Source organism: Dendrobium catenatum, unplaced genomic scaffold (assembly GCF_001605985.2).
Source record: "Dendrobium catenatum unplaced genomic scaffold, ASM160598v2 fragScaff_scaffold_1013, whole genome shotgun sequence".
Classification (NCBI taxonomy): Eukaryota; Viridiplantae; Streptophyta; class Magnoliopsida; order Asparagales; family Orchidaceae; genus Dendrobium; species Dendrobium catenatum.
In genome coordinates this window covers 23,323-41,429 of record NW_021319475.1, presented here as the reverse complement: position 1 = coordinate 41,429, position 18,107 = coordinate 23,323, and the positions used below count along the sequence as shown (strand labels likewise).

The 18,107-nt window shown below is 33.3% G+C and overlaps 1 protein-coding gene across 1 annotated transcript in view; it reads left to right on the top strand.

Moving 5' to 3' along the window:
- The first annotated feature begins 50 nt into the window (after positions 1–50).
- LOC110105375 overlaps positions 51–18,107 on the top strand; it is a 24,917-nt gene continuing 6,860 nt past the window's right edge. Inside the window, exons 1-8 of the mRNA XM_020834848.2 lie at positions 51–210; positions 293–426; positions 2,945–3,097; positions 3,443–3,573; positions 8,446–8,667; positions 8,788–8,791; positions 8,831–9,029; positions 10,092–10,192. Coding sequence (XP_020690507.2) covers positions 195–210; positions 293–426; positions 2,945–3,097; positions 3,443–3,573; positions 8,446–8,667; positions 8,788–8,791; positions 8,831–9,029; positions 10,092–10,192 — 960 coding nt within the window. The 5' untranslated portion in view covers positions 51–194. The remainder of the gene's footprint in view (positions 211–292; positions 427–2,944; positions 3,098–3,442; positions 3,574–8,445; positions 8,668–8,787; positions 8,792–8,830; positions 9,030–10,091; positions 10,193–18,107) is intronic.

Genomic DNA, 18,107 nt, shown 5'->3' with positions numbered 1-18,107 from the left:
TTTTATTATACACACTTATATTACCGCCTGCAGCAAAGCACCGCAAAAGCTGTTCATTATATAATCGTTCTTCAATGCTTTGGTATCCCCCTCCCCCCGCGCGCCGCCTCGATTTTTCCCCTTTCTAACGAGTTATGTTACAAACTACAAGCTAGGGATTCTCCCACGTCTCCGTTCTCTCAGTAAACGAAACAATGGCACCGCAAAAAGGTTTGTATGTTTGATAGTCTTTGATTTTTTTCTTCTTCTTTCTAATTCAGTATCAATTCTGAATCGAAATCATTCTTATTAGATCTCCCTGGCTTCTATTTCGACCCGGACAAGAATCGATATTTTCCTATCAAAGGTCCACTTCCGGGATCGAAACGCGCTCGCCCTTTCTCGTCCATCTCTTCTCCACCAGAGGAACGCTCGGGTTCGGGCAGGGTAAATGTCTAGAGTTTTTTTCCCCTCTTTTCTCCTACTTTATTTGTGCAATTAAAGAAGAATTCGTAATAAAAAGTCCGTGGAATTAAGGCTATTGTTGCAAAGGCCAATCTTTTTAAGTTTTGCATGACAGTTACAACAGAGATTTTTGCTCATTTGTAAAGTTTGCTTTTTTGAAACAAGGATGGTTAGAATGATGCTTCTAATATTGCACGAGGTTATTGTAATCCATGCATAGCTCGGGGTTGATAAGAATATCCAAAGCTTGAAATTCTCTAGGTGATGTAGCACATTATGTAATCAAGAAAATCTAGTTAAAATTCTAATTATAAGATTCATAGCTAAAGCCTAAAGAAGAGTTCAAAGAAAATGCCCAACTATAGTAGGCCAATCAAGAGCTCAATAAAAAGCCCAAAATTAAGAATATTTTAAATATAATTTGTATTTTATTTTTACATGTAAGGGCATGTATGACCGGCCATCATATATTTAGGAATGGGGGAAGCTAAAAAAAAAAACGTAGTTGGAACTCCTTCATTGATATTGATGGCCATCACCTCTTCTTCCCTTCTTTATTTTCCTCCAAATGTGGTAGTCCATACCTATAAATATGAGCTACTACGTTTTGTAATTTTTAGTGATGAATGAAATATTTTGGTGGATAAGTGTTTTTAATTTGCTTGGTGTTTGGTGGCTTCAAGTATTTTGTCCTTGTTTGGTGAGTTATATATTTATCTTTATATTTCTTTTAATTTGTTTGTCACTCCTATCTAACTCATGCTATAAAATTTTCACACATCTTACTCCAGTTCATAAGCATTCTCTAAGACCAACAAATTAGCAACCAAACTCTTACATTCATCCCAATCTCTCCCTTGAAGCTCTTTGCCAAACTAGGGAGATTTGAGGCCTAAACTTATTTCCTACATGTAGATACTCCTTAAAATCTATAAATCTGTACCACATACTCTAGATCATAAGTTAACATTATAAGTTATCTTTCAACCATAAGTTTTAGTCTTTTATTTCACCAAAGTTCTTTTCCTAAAAATAATCTTTCAAATTAGTCCAAACTAGCCCAAGTTAAGGTAGCCTTGGTGTTTCTTCTACCAAACCCCTCTAAGCCTTCCACCTTTGCATCACCAAATCTAGAACATATCCATGCATCTCAAACTAAACATCCATAGCTAAGCTAGCAACTTAACTAACCAAAATGCCACCCACTTCCATCACTTGGTGTATGAGTTGACTAAGTCAAGTTTCAAGTATTGGGGTTGGGCCTAAAAATAAGTTGTGTGGATCTATATTTAAGGGCTGTTTGCTCAAAGTCTATTTTAAGCTTGTTGCACTAAATGGTCATATCTAAAGGAAGCCATTGAATCTTAGCACAAGAAACATATATAAATTTGACCTTGTAGCAAAATAGAATATTGAACAAAAGTTTTCTATTTACTCCGTTCTTCATCCTTCTGGGAAAAGAGATTTCTATAGACTAAGAATTGAGCTTGTTTAATTGAAATATTTCCAAAGGTCAATGTCAAATTTTGTAGGTTGAATTGAAATGTTCCCAAAACTTTTGTGTGTAACTCATAGAACTGATCATGAAGTGAGTGACCATTAGAAATGGCCAAACTTCTTTTATGGTTAATTCTTGATATTCTTTATATGAATGAATTCTTATGCTTTTTTATTGAGGAATTAGAATATTTTCCAAAGAACTCCATTTTTGTACTTGTATAAAAGCTCAAGCATATATATTTGAGTAAAAAAAAATTTTTTGTTAGGATATCCAAAAACTTTTTTTTTAATCAAGATGAGGCTAATTTTATTACACGTCATTGATTTAACGCGTCTCATGATATACCTCAATATAACTAATTAATTAGACAATACAATCGAATTTAAAAGATAATTAAACATAAACTATTAGGCAATATAACTAGACCATTAAACATTTGGCACTATAATTGTAATATAAGAAGTATGAGATAAAATCTCTGGAAGAGATTTTCGTTATGTCTATCGAATTTCTTAAAATCTTTGAAAAACAATTTCTAATGTCTGCAGGCAAAAAGTAAATACGATTAAACTATTAGACATTGATAAATATAAAAATGACAAAAAAAAAGTATAAGAAACAACATGACTATATGAAATCTTGGGAGAGTGGGCTATCCTATAATTCTGTAGATAGATGCTATAAAATTAGCTCAATTTTGAATCAAAACGTATGAGGATATCCTGGCAAAATTTATTCTATTTGAGTGATTGCGAAAGACCATATTTGTGAAACTAGAGTTTTTTTGGTATTAATAAAAATCTTACACTTTTCATTCTCATCTTGATGGAGTAGTATTTGTCAATTAATCTTTCCTTATGCTCTAAGTGTTTGTGGTGACATTCGTGGCAAATGATTGTTTAATTGAATTAATTGATTAATATTGAGATTATGTTTCACATGACTTTCTAATACATGTATTTAGATGTAATTGTTATGAAGATTTATTATGGTTTACAGAGACATCATGTGCATTCGGCAAGGTGGAAAAAGTTAATGGAATCTTCCAAGTTGCTTCAATCTAGGGAGATAAATGGTGGACTTCTGATTTCTAGAAAAGGTCTATATAGCTTTCAGGAAGAGTACCAGAAGTTGCTCGCCTCTCATCCAGAGGTATGTACTCCGTTACTGTTTTAAATTATTAAATAAGGTATCCTTTCATCTTTGAGTTTGTACTTCTATATTGTGCACTTCTGTGTATAAAACCCACTTTGATATGCCTTCACTCACTTTTTTGCTGAGCTTCTAATTAAGATCTTTCTTTTTACAATATCTGTACTTGTTTTGTGCCAAGAGCACCCCTCTTTTTGATCTCATATCTATATTGAAGCTTTGAGAATGTTCTATTCACGGCAACTTTAAGAACTTCGATGTTCATTTGATCTGGCATTTTGTCAAATTTATTTTCATTTAGTTTCTCAAATTTGAAGGAAACTCGCACATCCCATTTGATAATAGGTATGGAAGTACCATAACACAAACTTTGTTTCTGATTCTGCACTTGAAGAAATGCATGGAGTTGTTCAAACATTGCAAGGTTTAAAAGAAACACATCTTCTAGCAATGGGTGGTATTAATTCCTCGATAAGGTGAGCCTTTTTTTTTACCTGTTTCTTAGTATTGTTTTTTGAGTTCATTCTTTAGCATTAAGCTAAAAAAAAAATAAAAAAAAGAAAAAAAAGAAAAAAAAATTCTTTATCATTAAGCTTTAATATTTATTATTTTTATTATCTTTGTGAATTTCTTTAAGATTAAATTTAGCCGTGTTGTATTGTGCTGTGTATTTTGTACTCTTTTGTTGGTGTACTGCATAGTTCTGTGGAGGAAAACAAATGAATGGTGAAATCACTATCAGGGTCGTTGTTTGAAGTGCTTTAAGAGCTCAAGCTCTCTGGTAAAAGAATATTGTTACACTAATGTGAGTTGGTTGAATGAACATAATGTGTATTATTATAAAATTTGTATTAATAATTATTATCCTAGTAATTTTAGTAGCAATTTATTAGAATAATCCTATCTACTATTATTGAAAGGGGCTTACAACTTTGTAAATAAAAGATTTCAACCATTCATTTTCTTAACAACATTTGCTGCCATACATTTTTTAGACCTATTCATATTTAAATAGCAACTAATTGACTTATTCTTTCATTATAAAGCCACCCATCTCTTCATCTACTGCAGTATCAAGCAGCGCATATCCTCATCTAAACTAACTACTTCCCCTTTGGCTTCTTATAATTCTGCAATCAAAACGCAGATTAGAAACTCTTCCATTGTTGCTGCTGCTAAAGCATGGACAACAATAAAGTGATAAACAGATGGATTAGAAACACTTACATGCATTTAGTGCTTAATTATTAGCGATTCTGATGTTAACCAATTTCGAACATTCAACTACTAATGCAGTATGAGGAGAGGAATATGAAAAATTGATTTGTACTATAGTTATGTTTTCTTGGATTTGCTTTTATGAGGAATGCCTATTAGTCTTATAGTGATTGGATTCTTGGAATTACTTTTCCATGGAAGAAGAAAGCCTTTTACATTTAGAGTTAACACAACTAAAGATCATTTATATTATTTATTTGGATATGAGATGTCCCTGAAATAAAGTGTTTCTCAAGTATCTGCTTATACACCTAATTGCTGCAATGAAAATAATTGAGGTTCAAGGAAACAAAAAAGACAAGAAAGGCACAACAAAACAGTACTGTCTACCTTTTTTGAAAGGTTCGGTTTCTTAACAGAATCTCAACTAATCAACTGAAATCTAGTATCATTGATCTTTTTTGAAGTGGTTTGGATCTATCTTCATCAGTTTCTCCAATTTGAGTAAATTAATCTTCCAATTATTGTTTGTGAGAAAGTGAAAAAGGAGCGCACACCTTCAAGCAGTCAGAAGCTTATTGTACTCATACTTCATTGAGATCAGTTGTGGTAATATATAGATTTTGCTCAATAACTCCAAATGTGAACAGTCCTGTAAGTATTATTGGAGGCTAAAATGGTGCTGCTGCGGTATGCAATCTTCACTTTGAATAAGTGTGCATATTTTTTGGAAACCAAATCGGGTTCTGTATTACGTGGATGGAGGAGAAGTAATGATTATCCTGTTTTACAGTTGTTTGATTATTATATTTAAAGGATTGTGTCAGCTGGTCTCAATTGACATGGAAACTGATGCTTTACTATCAGAGGCTGGGAAATCTATTAGGCTAAGTATACTAATGAAAATTTTATATCTTAATTCTTCTCGAGATGCTGAAGTTGTTCTAAATTTGTTTTTTTATGATCTTCTTCAAAATTTGGGTCTCAACTCATGAAACTTTAAATTCCTTGGCTTTATTTTGCTTTCTCAGATGGTGCTTTAGAGCCTTTCAATCCTGCTTTAGAGATTGAATGCAGAGAAGGTCCTTTCATGAATGAAAAATACTCGTTTTCTTTAAAGGTTGCAACCCTATAATATTCTTGTGGTATGTGGTGTCAGATATATTTTAATTTTTGAAAATGGTTTTCATAATCATCATGAAGCTAACTTTGTCCACGAACCATGTTAGGCGCAATAACACTAATAATATTTATGGTAACTTGGTAAGTTCCTATCATTTAACACTATATTTCTATAAGTAGTTAGCAATAAAGTTTTATTTGGCTAGGCTTTGCTATCATAATTTTAATTTAGGTTGAAGGTTCTGTTAGCATATACTTATGTAAACCTCAGATATTTTTTGTTTATGATTAACTTGGAATTCTTCATAATTTTGCACATATTTATCCAAGATATTGTTGTGCAGTGATTATCTAGCTGTAAAATTTGGATATGAAAAAGGCTTGATAATATATTTATGTGAGGTTTTTCGGTTTTGTCAATTATAAAGAAAATGTAATTGTTGACCTGAAAATTGGACTATTTCACAATCAGAAAGTAGCTCATATTGTTAAAACCTATGAAAAATTTACTTGATGCATGCTCAGAGAGTGTCACAGTGGTGATTTGGAGATTTTAATATTTAATTGAAAAATAATGCAAAAAGATAAGAAAAAATAGATATGATAAAATGAAATAAAACATTTTTTTTTACAATCAGACTAAATTCGTCACATAGTAAATAGAATAAACATTTTAGCCTAGAAAATAAATTAAATTCAATAAATTCGTTTGCAATAGGAAATCCTTTAAATTATGTGAGTAATTTTAGATGTAGGATTCTATGCACTCACATCCAATGTCGTTGCATAGACTGGAGCTCAAGTTAGATAAGGATTGAACCGTATAATGAGCCTTACAATTCTTTACAGGCTTGTCATTTGATTATTTATGGGCCATGGTACATTGGATTCCTGTTTTGAGCAAAATCAAGTGACAAATCCAACCGAGGCTGCAGATTATCAAGTGACATGCAGAAGAGATGATGATAGAATTTGGTGTTTCTGGATGGCGGTAGACTTGATACTCAACGTCAGAGCATTTCAATAATTGTCTATGAGAAGATGATGAGGCCAACATTTGTTGGTGGTGGATCATAGTACATAATGATATTAGTGAACTTCATTGACTAGTAGTGCATCACAGACCTTAACGATTTATGTAGAAACTGGCATGACCTATTGTTTAGATATTTCTTTAGCGCTCAAGCAAGCAAGAAGATGGCGCCAATAGCTTGACCAGCATTGGTGCAAAGATGCAGGCATCTTTGACTAGATGCTTATCATGATAGTAATATTTTGAAGTACATTTCAGCAACTATGAAAGAGACAATGAAAATAAATATAAGTAATTTAAATGTACAATTTTTGGTGATTGTAATTTATAACCAACACAGCATGATGATGGGGGTTCAGTTTTAGTGGAGAGGGATGATTAATAGTATTTTATTTTATTATTTTTTATGATGGAGATGAATCAGAACAATTTAATGATTTTAAGTTTTTTTTTTCATGAGAGGTGATAGAGTAAGGCTGGTGTTGATGAATATTTGAATTATTGCATGCAATTGAGTTTAATGGTTGATCAAAATTTTGATTTAGTAGGCCATTCACAAACTTCAAAATTGAGGCTTTACTATCAATTGATGCAGTGCGAGGAAAAATTGATATAGGCTAGTTATAGTTTAATAGAAATACTTTATGGAGAAAAATTTATTATTATAACATCAATAGATCTTGTAGAATGACATCTAAGAAGAAGAAAGCTCCTTGATCTTTTGTTTAGCTTGAGAAGAAACCTTTAATATTGGCTATGATGAGATTGATATGATACAGCTTTATAATTTGTTGTCTTTGTATAGAAATTTAACTACTTGAAAATAAGCTCTTTTTAATTTTACTATTACATGTAACATCATAGAGCCAAAAATCTTTGAGAGATCTTACTTAGTCAATCAAAAGATATCATGGATATTGATCTTGTTATGGTTTTAATCTATCTACACTAGTCGTTGATCATTTCCTTACCTTTGTTTCCTCATTACCTCTTATTGACCTTTAAGCTATTTCTTCTATCCATTCTTATCACATCACCAATTTTGCTATTATGTGCTGTTTTTGCACTCTACTCCATGTCATATCCTTCATCTTCACTTTTCAAATTATGCTAAACATATGCCCTTTGCATGATTATCATCATTTTGTTGATCTCCTTTTTGACTCATTTCTTTTATAATTTCTTCTATATACCCTTCTTTTATCCCACAATTATTTTTCCTTTATTCTGCTAACCTAAAACTTTATTAGGTAATGTTATGTTGTTCTATGCTACACCTTTACTTGACCAAACCATTGCTACTTGAGATGGACGAGCTCCTCCATGAGTCTGTTCTCCATGGCCATGACGCCATAGATGGTCTGCATGTGCAATTTCATCTGACAAAGTTTTGAAAAGCATTGCAGTACGAAATACAACTTGTTTGTGAATGCAAACTGACTGTCCTTGGTATTTGCTGAATTATTTAAGCTTCTGATGGGTTTGAAACCGGATTTTTCTTTTCTCCTTACCCCGTAGGTGGACATTTTTTCCTCTTTTTCTTTCTATGTTGGTTTTTCTTTTGAGCACGCCACTACAATCAAACACAAAAGGATGCATCACAAATAGAGTTGCAGAACAATTCAACTTACATGGGCAAAATAGATAGAAAATATTATTTTTTTTGTAACTCTTGTGATTTTTTAGCCTTCTCTTTATGCTATGGCATATTTTGTTGTCAAAAGTATTTGTTGCGTCAATATCTACTAGGGGGGGGATACTTGTATACTCAGTTTTGAGAGAGTAATAAATGATGACACCTGCACATTCTCAGTAATGTCATAATTTCTGTTGGTTTGAGAGTTTTAATGCCTGACTTCTCCTAGTCTTTATTGACTGTGATTTTGATTGCACTTAGCAATTGTCGCTATTTTGTTCTTTTGAACTGTTCATTTTCAGATTAGCTAAACATATGTATTGTATAATTATTTCTCAGTCTGTATGAAATAAAAAATGTTCGACAACGCTGTGATTATGGGCCCAACTACATGCCGGCACCAGTTTGGCCCTCTCCTAGAGACTTTCATGATGGTGCACCTGGGATCTTTTCAAATTCAGCAGCATTTACAAGTCTGTCTTCCAGCATATCTTGTATTAAAAGGATTGGAAGAAATACTCCAAATACAACTGATAATCTTTCAAACTTTCAACATGCCTTGTATCCTATATTATTTTTTATTCCTCTTTTAGTTTAATTATTTTTCCCAATGCTCTATTTTTTATGTCATTTGGGATACGTGCTTTTCATCTCTCACTGAAGAAGCATGCATTTCTCTAGCAGTGTATTTTGTCAGGCTTCCCCAATTTGCTGAATATTGAAGTACTTAACAATCGATTACATGGTGACCACTCTTGGTTCAGGCGTTAGTGGTGGATCTGTTTATGTTCTGAACCTTAGAGAGCCTTTGAATTTTAGTGAAAATTCTTCAGGCTTAAGTAGAAGGATGAACAAAGTTTCATCAAGTGATTGTACAATATGGACTGCTGATACCAGCTGTTGCAGTACAAAAGCAGCAATTGGTTAGTTTTCAATCTCTATTGTGTTCCCTATTGATGTTGTGAGTTTGATTTGCTCGCTTCTTTTGCTTGTCGTAGCATGTTTGAAAGGTAAGCCTTGTAGGTTTGTCTGTGATGCAAAATTGGGAAATAGTTCCAAGTTTTCTGAGTAGGGCATGGGCATGCTTGTTATGAGTATGGGGTAATATTGTCTGCGATGCAAATGAAAATAATGGGGCAATTAAATTCAATGAAAATGTGGAGACTAACTAGACTTTTCACAGCAATGTCTTTTTTGGTATTTATTTTTTTATGATGGTACATGTGTATAACTAAAGCCAGGAATACAACAAGATTGAAGCCCATTCAATGAAAAATATAAGTTAAAAAGTAAAAAAAAAAAGCTAATACATTTATTCTGATTGTAATTTACTTGATTATGAACATGTTTTATTTGATGTAGAAATGCTATGGTACATGTACGTCAATATTCAATTCATAATTTCATAGTTGAACTTTTGCACTCAAAAGTATGATGTGAATTCATTTATGATTAGTTTAGCAGTTAACAATAGGTTAATTAGTATAACAATGAGCTTAAGCCTATGAATACTCCAATGGAGTGGATGAGGGGAACCGGATAAATGAATTCCCCCTTTTTTGTATCTAATTTTTTTCTTCTTTCTTTTGGGATCTGGAGCAAACTCGAATTGGTCAATTTGGATCGAGGATCCTATCAAAGTATGTATGTTTTTCGTCTGATTTTCAAGGTAGGATGTGTATCCTACTATGCACATGAATATTATGAGGTCTTGTTCTCTTATCTCCTATCAACTCGTGTATTTATTTGGAAGATAAAATCAGTTGTTTAAAACAAATGCTCATCTGTGATTTGGTTATAATTGTATAAACATGGACATATTTTATCATTCTATTGGATACCAGTTGAATTTGAAATGTGAATATTGCAACTAATTTGCTATGACCTTCCACTTTGATGAGTTAGTGGGTATAATGTCAGTTGATGCCTAGATATTTGCAATTATGGCTTAAAAGTAATTTTGATCAGCTTTTCTTTTGTTGCAGGAACCAATTTTGGAGTGTCTCTCATAAATTTAGAGTCCGGAAGTTCATCGTTGGTGTATCGTTGTAGAAGTGATGTTCTCTCGCAACAATTTGACCTTTCTGTAAGTTCTGATTTCCTTTGAATACGAAAAAGTTTTTTTTAGTTGTTGTTGTCTTGCTTTTATTGGCTATATATTGTATTTAAGAAAGTTCTGAGATTTCGTGAAATTGTTATGTTTAAAAGAACGGCCAAAATGCTGACTTGCACAAGGGAACACAAGCTTCAAGTAGTTATGAACATTTTCTCATCAATGTAAAACCCATATGATTACCTCATTTCTTAAGGTTCATTGAGTTCATATATTATCTTTAACTAAAACTGGTTAAAGGTTCTTGGTTGATGAATTTACTGGTCTAAACTGATGTGTGGGAGTAACATGATTTGCAATTGGCTCATGACCATGTTTCAAATACTATTGAGATAATGAAAAATAATCCCAAAGAAGCTGGAAGATTTGCAAATATGATAAATAAGGAATACTAAACTTTGAGCTTTTAATGATTTATATGGTTGGCTATGGCACTATTTGGTTTGATGATTAAGGAATGCAGAGTAAAATGAATATAATATAAAATAAATGTAGTGTATTTTAAATGTTTAAGAGTTATTTGAGCGAGTGTAAGATAAATATTGGAGATTATTTTTTGTGTTTGGTTTGAAGTAAAATAAATTCAATGTAAAGCCCGATGATGGCGCTTGACGATAGTGGTTGGCGGTGGCCGTTGCGACCAACGGCAAATGAAAACTGTAGTTGAGTCCAACAACAAACAACAAACAGTGATGGTGGCTATGAGAGGTAGAGCATGTGGCTATAACGATGCACGGTAGAGAATTTATAATATATTTGAAATTTAGCCAAATTAATCAATTTTGGAACAAAAAAAAAAAGAACAAGAGGGTTTTTGACCTCGCTTTCGTAGTACTTAAGCTCGACCATCATACACTTTGGCTTGCTTTGAGTCTTTTCTATTTCGATTGTGGTACCTATACACTTGACGATTTCAACTCAAGCTTCTTGATTGGGACCATATCCGAGTCACACACATATACCCTTGCTTCGATTAATCGCAGATCTAATTGCGATCATAATCTTTACTCAATCATGCATCTTGTTGTGTTCATGATGTTCGTTTGATCATGCATCTCATCATGATTATGATTGCAATTTTCACTTGTTCGTGCTCCATGATGTGATCAAAATTTTTGTTGGATCACACATTTTGTTCAATGATGCATCTCTCTATGATCATAATATTCATTCGATCAATTTATACAGTCTTGGTTGGCTTGATCAACAGAGATTTACATGAAGTGCGAGCCTCTGCTTTAGGTGCAGCATGCAGAAGGGCTTCTTCTTAAGCATATCAAGGGCCTTGAAAGTCTCCTCTATCAAGTCATTTGAAAAGCTTCTTAACAAAACAGCATGTATACAAGATGATGAGACATATTTGGCATTACCTAGCAGTCTAGCACTGATGTACCTTCCAGTTCTTTAGACAAATTTAGGAAGGTAAGGCCTTTCAATAGCGTCCAACCGAAAAAGCGGACCATGTAGCATATTCAGTTGCCAAAATGGCCAAAAGGATAATAGGTACAGTTGAGCCCTCTCCTCCATGGCAACCTTTAAAGTTTTCTACACAAGAGGAGAAAGAGTCTATGTAGGTTAGATTTTCAAAAAATTGATGAAGCAGATGGAGTTATCCTCACTCAAGAAAATAAAGCAATCAGATAAATTAGATCCTAACTATTATTAGTATCATAGGAAGTTAGTTTGTATGATTGATGATTGCTTTGTATTTAAAGATTGGCTAGATTTTAAGTTTCTTGTTGAAGAGATAGATATGCCTAAGGAATATCTTGCTGGTGAACATAGGAATACAAATAGTATTTGTCAAAGTTATTTCTCATGATGTTTCTATTCCGATCAAATAATTGATGTTTTAGTTTTAAAAATGTGTGCTATATGGATGCTTACGAGATAATTATTGGAAAAGATGTGGTTGCACTTCTTTTACAGTATGATGTGTCTCGTATATTTTATGATTCTGGTGATAAAATAAGCCTTGTTCCTGATATAGCGAACATAGAAGACACGATTGCAACAGGGTCCATTTTCGGACTTCTAGCCCACAATTCTTCCTCTAACGATACACCCGTAGGGTGTGAAGAAGTGGAACAGTTTCAATTGCTCAGTGGTAAATTCATGCCACTACTGAATGTTAAACCCATGAAGTTAAGGGCTAGAAAATTATCACCCAAGATGACGATATTCTTCTGCATAGGAGAAGGGCTTGTCTACACCATATGCTGTTTACTATAATGTCCTTTCTCATCTATGAAAGCTACCATCGATGTTAGTATGTATGATGCATTGATGCTATATCCCTTTACTATGGGAGATCTTAGCGAAGCTATTACTGGAGTCTGAGTTCCATTTAACTCACTTTGCAGAGGAGTTCATGAGAAAATTCACTATTTTTAGGAGGTTCATGCATTACATTCTACAATGAAAACCTCCATTGGGTGCTATAGAGTACAATCACACTCTTTATATCTCAGCCTAAGTTCGTGGCCATCAACTGAACCATATTTTTATTTATTCTGGCATGTCTATGAATTTAATTAGCATGAAGACACTCGACTCACTATAATCGAGCACATAGAATCTAATGTTCTGACAACCTTATGTTGCATGGCTTTAATGAAAAAAAATGAGATGTCACATGGCTCTATTACTTTGCCCTTTTTGACACATTTCGCATGATATATTCTGACACTTCCTACAAGGCATTTGCTTGGAAGGCCATGACTACATGAGCATGAGATGATATCATCTACCATTCACTGGTGCATAAAATATAATGGCGTTGAGTATTTACCCAATCTTCTTTATCACATTGAGTAGATATTCAGACATTCTCAATCTAACATTGTTAAGCTGTACAAAAACCAAGAAAGAAGGATAATAATCTAGAATTGGTAATGGAAAGTTTTAATTACACCAATAATGTGTATAAAAACAAAGAGAAGAAGACTAATAATCTAGAATTAGTCAAGATAAGTTTTCTTGAAGGCTAAAGATGATTCAGAGATGGATGTTGCAGCTTTCTTGACCAGGAAGAAGGGTACAGTAGGTTTCGTGACCAGGAAGAAGGGGATAGTAGCTTTCTTTGACCAGAAAGAAATGGACCAACAGCTATTTGGATTGTCTGGCTAAGGAATAGCGGCCTTCAAGTGGCTGGCTGGAAGAAGACAACAATCTTCAAGATTGCTGGAAGAAGAATTGAAGGTTACAGTGGGCAAAGTGTGATACCTCAAGATTTAACATTCAGTTCAACCTGTTTGGTCCGATTCAAAGAAGCTTATTGTTTGAATCTTTGCATTTTGAACTCCTGCATGTGTTCTGGAGTGGGTCCTGAGGATTTGTTTGCATGTTTGTGAAATTTGAAAATTTCCCCCTGGACCATCGCGGTGCTAATTTTGGCAGCGCCTCGATGTGTGTCTCAAGAAAATCTACATTTAATTTGGCCCGTGGTGGGTGCGGCGATGCTGTGGGTTTTCTGAAGAGCGCGTGGATAGCACTATGTGGCGTTGCAACACCAGAGAAAATTTGATTATTTTAAAATATCTTAAACTACTATTCATTCAATTCATTTCATTTGAGGCAACAAACTTAGAGAGAGATAGGGCAGGATCCTATAGAGAAAATCCGATTTGAGCGGCTTCGGGTCATTTTCTGATGGCGGCCCAGTTCTTAAAATTGTCTAGATCAAGGTAGGTGACATTTTTCCATCTCAGTTTTAAAAAAAAATGAGTTTTCTCGAATTTTTTGATTAGATTTATATTTTTGTCGCCAAAAAACAAGAATAAATTTGTATCCACAAAAATTTTATTGTGTAACTTTTTGTATATTGTAGAGGAACTAGTTTTGAAGATTTAGGTATTTTCTTGAAAATTTTACACTAGAAAATTTGAGAATTATGTTGTTTTAATTGAATAGGAAATAATCCTAACTTGAAAAAATAATGTTGTAGTACGATTAACGTTTTAAAATAATGTTATGTATAATCTTTGATAATTTTTTAAAATTCAAAAATAGTGCATTTTTACTTAGTAGGATTTTTATTGCCTACAATTATGACATTTTTGAAAATTTGAAATGAGTTTATTTATGCTTTAATTGCTACAATGTAATTCATTATGTGCCTTATTGGTTGAAATAAAAAGTTCTGAGGAGATTTGGTGTAGAAGAAATAAGTTATTCTAGTACCTGTAAGGTATGTTTTGGTGGCTATAAGCCATATTATGGTAGCTATAGGTCATGTTCTGGTGCCTGTAAGTCATGTTATGGTGGCTATAAGCTATATTTTGATGCAGTGCTATATGCACATTCTATTATGATGATGCCATTGAGAGTTATAAGAAGGAATTTAGTTACTTTGCTTATAACTATGAATTGTTTGTTTATTTACTTCTCTATACTGCTAGTTAAGTTTTTTATAACTTCAAGTCCGATTTTGTTCAAGAAATGATTATTATGAAATAACTTTTAAAATCCAGCTGCATATTCTATAAATGAAATGATTTGAAAATCTAGATAGGTTTAAATGTGGCATGTTGAGTTGTGTAGCTCATAGATGTTTTGTTTCTTGTTTTCAGAGTCTGGGAAGCCTATTTAGCAGTTCAGGATCTAATATGAGTATGCATATGTATTCTTCTTTTGATTTTTTGTATATCCATAGCTAGCTTTTGTTATGTTTTTCTTTGCTCTCGGTTTCTGTAGTCATATATTGTAGTGTAAGTTTTGTATTGACATTTTGATGATAATAAAACAAAAGAAGTTTGTGGATAAGGTATTCTTATATATACACTGGATATTGTTAGCAGCTTTTTGTTTTGTTGTTTGTTTTAAAGTTTAAATTAGAAGAAAAAAATAAAAAAAATTCTTAAAATTAGATCTTGGAATTTGCCTGTCACATGCCAAACACAGTAGGACCTGATTCAATTGGGGGTCTTGTCGGGATGAATTGTGACACGGAGAGGGTTGGAGAAAAAAGGGCGGATAGCCTTTTAACACAAGGAAGAAAGGCTAGAAAACCTGTGACCCCTGCTAGAATGAAGGTTCGATGGCTAGAAAGGGGGAGGAGTCGGCCACCACATGGAAGAATCCAAGATACAAGAGAACAACTCTAAACTATTCCTTTAAAATCCCAAAATCTGAATTTTCAGAGTTAAGGAACCTCTTTTTATAAGCTTTCAACTAGTAAATAAAGAAATAAAATAAAATAAAGATAATGTTATTTAAAGAAAGAAAGGATAACGCATTAAATAATAATAAAAAAGAGAACATAAAAGGTGGGGTCCAATTGGTTTTAACCCAACTGGCCAAGCCCTGCTTTGCGTCGTTCTCCCCTTCTTTGAGCGGATTCATTATCTTTGGAAGGTACTAATTCAACATAATGAGGGGTTTTGTCTGAGATGTTGAAAATTGTTGAAATGTGATAATCACCCAGTAGTTCTAGTTGATAAGCATTATCGTTGACGCGTTTGATAATGCGAAAAAGCCCATCTGCCTTAGCTTTGCTGCAGGGGCCCAATGCAGATCTTTCCTTCTTAGTTTAATCCAAATAAAATCTCTCAATATGTTTCCTATTTTTGTTGGCTTAAGCTTGATATTTTAGATTATGTTTGTTGATGTGGTTTTGTACTTGAGCAGGAAGTTTACTTATTTTTTGAATCCATTGTTCAACATCAGGGGAACAATTTAATAGAGCGACTGAATGAATTAAATCAACTGGTGATAGGGGATTTCGACCCTACACAACTTCAAAGGGCTTTGTCCTATGGTTTGATTGCGAGATTAGTTATAAGCAAATTCTACTTGAGGCAGATTTAGATCTTATTTTCTGCTATTTTTTTCTATAAAACGCCTCAAGAGATTTTCTAGAATTCTATTGACAAGTTTCGTTTGTCCATCTGTTTGCAGATTGCAGATGTGCGAGGGAGCTGAATTGTAACTTTGTTCCCAGCTTACCCCATAGTGTCTTCTAGAAGTGGCTAAGGAACTTCACATCTTGATTAGATGTGATGGTCTTAGGAATGCTATGTAGTTTAACGATATCTTGAAAATAAAGATTGGCAATGTGGGTTGCTTCTAATGTCGTGTGTCAAGATACAAAGTGTATCATTTTTGAAAATCTATTGACAGCCATCATGATGGAATTTTTTTGATGCTGTGTATTTGGTAACCCCTAAATTTATTACAAAATAAACAATTTTTTTTATATGTTATTTAAATAAATTTGAATTTTTAATAGAATACCCTTTGTACACTTTATTATAGCTTTATAAGCACGATCATCTCAAGAATGTGGCGTTCATGAAATATAATAGAGCTTTGATGAAATTCCTCAATGATCTTGATTCTATTGACCAAATTTCTCTAAATAACATTGATGATGCCAATGAATGGTTGATTGTGAAATTGGATGATGAACTATAAAAGATGATGAATTTATATTTTTTGTTGAAGATCTTACTTGGGAGATTTGTCTAGGGCTAATCCTTCTTAAAAAGGAGATATGGTACTTAAAATTCTTCTCAGGAAAAGAAAAAGAAAAGGAATGCATGCCTATATTGTGGTTAGGATATTATTTCATGAACAAGATGAAGTTGATGTAGAAGATTATCCCATAGGGGATGATGATGATGTGATGATGATGAGGATTAAGGACTTGACCTATGGTTTAGCCTATATCTTTGTGAATGTGCAACTCCATTTTTTTTCTACTTTATATGAATTAGAACTAATTTGTTGTTTTCAGAATATTTAGTTGATTATAAGTGTATCTCTTTCTTTACTGTGTTCGATGAAGTGCATCTTATTAGTATATCATTCATTTTTTATGTGATTTTTTAGGGAGCTCTTGCACCATTCGTCATTGATAGCCATTGATAGCCATGTTATACGAGTATAATTGGACAAGTAACATGAAGATTGAGGTGATGGACAAATGAATCCATCAAAGCTAGGGAGGAAAAGGTACATATGAAGATGAATGTAGAATCCTTAGAAATGAGAGAATTTCTGGAGGGTAGGCGGAAGCAAACTCTAATCTTATTTTATCTTTAACAATAAATTAATTACAAGACAGTATTCTCTATTTATAGAATGGCTTATTGAAAAATTACTAAACAAATAGAAAATAGTAAACTAATCTTTATGCCATTTAACACGCTTATAATTAATTTAAATAAAAAGATGAAGACATAATAGACTCTTGATGAAAGATTGATGGTATTCGCATTGCATCATGTAGTAGCAAGTAGAAATTCTAGAAACGAGATAATCCTCAAAATGGAGGCCACAAGAAAACTTTGATCTCATTCCCTCTCCAGAATCAACTGTAAGACACTAGGCCCTATTCCTAGAAAAGTGGCTTATTGAAAAATTACAAATTTTTGCTTCAACAAATAAAATACTAAATTAAACCTGACTAACATTTAGCACACTGAGAATTAATTTAAATACGTTTAAAGAAGAATACAGAAAAGAGACGTGGCCAAAGACTAATGAACTTGAACTGCATCAACTTGTATTGTTGTCACATTATGTACTCTAGTGGTTACTCCACACATTTCTCTTCAGCCATACACGGCCAGATAGGTCCTGGTTTTAAGACATTATAATGGATCATGATGGTGTGTGGGCTCCGAAAATTCGGCCCCGGCCTCCCCGCGCGCTCTTTCTTTTATTCGGCGAGGGAGTTTTAACGAACTATGTTCCGAGGTAAATTTTGGAAGGCAGATGGGTTTGTAGATAAGACACTACCCAGAGATTTCGCCCTCATTTTGTGAGGACTTTATGATCTGAGTTCTGGTTTCCTATAGGCGCAAGCCCCTATAGTTAATTACCCATCCCAATCACGAGAGAGAACTTTCGATTAAGGCTAGTCATCAATCAGATTCGTATAGAA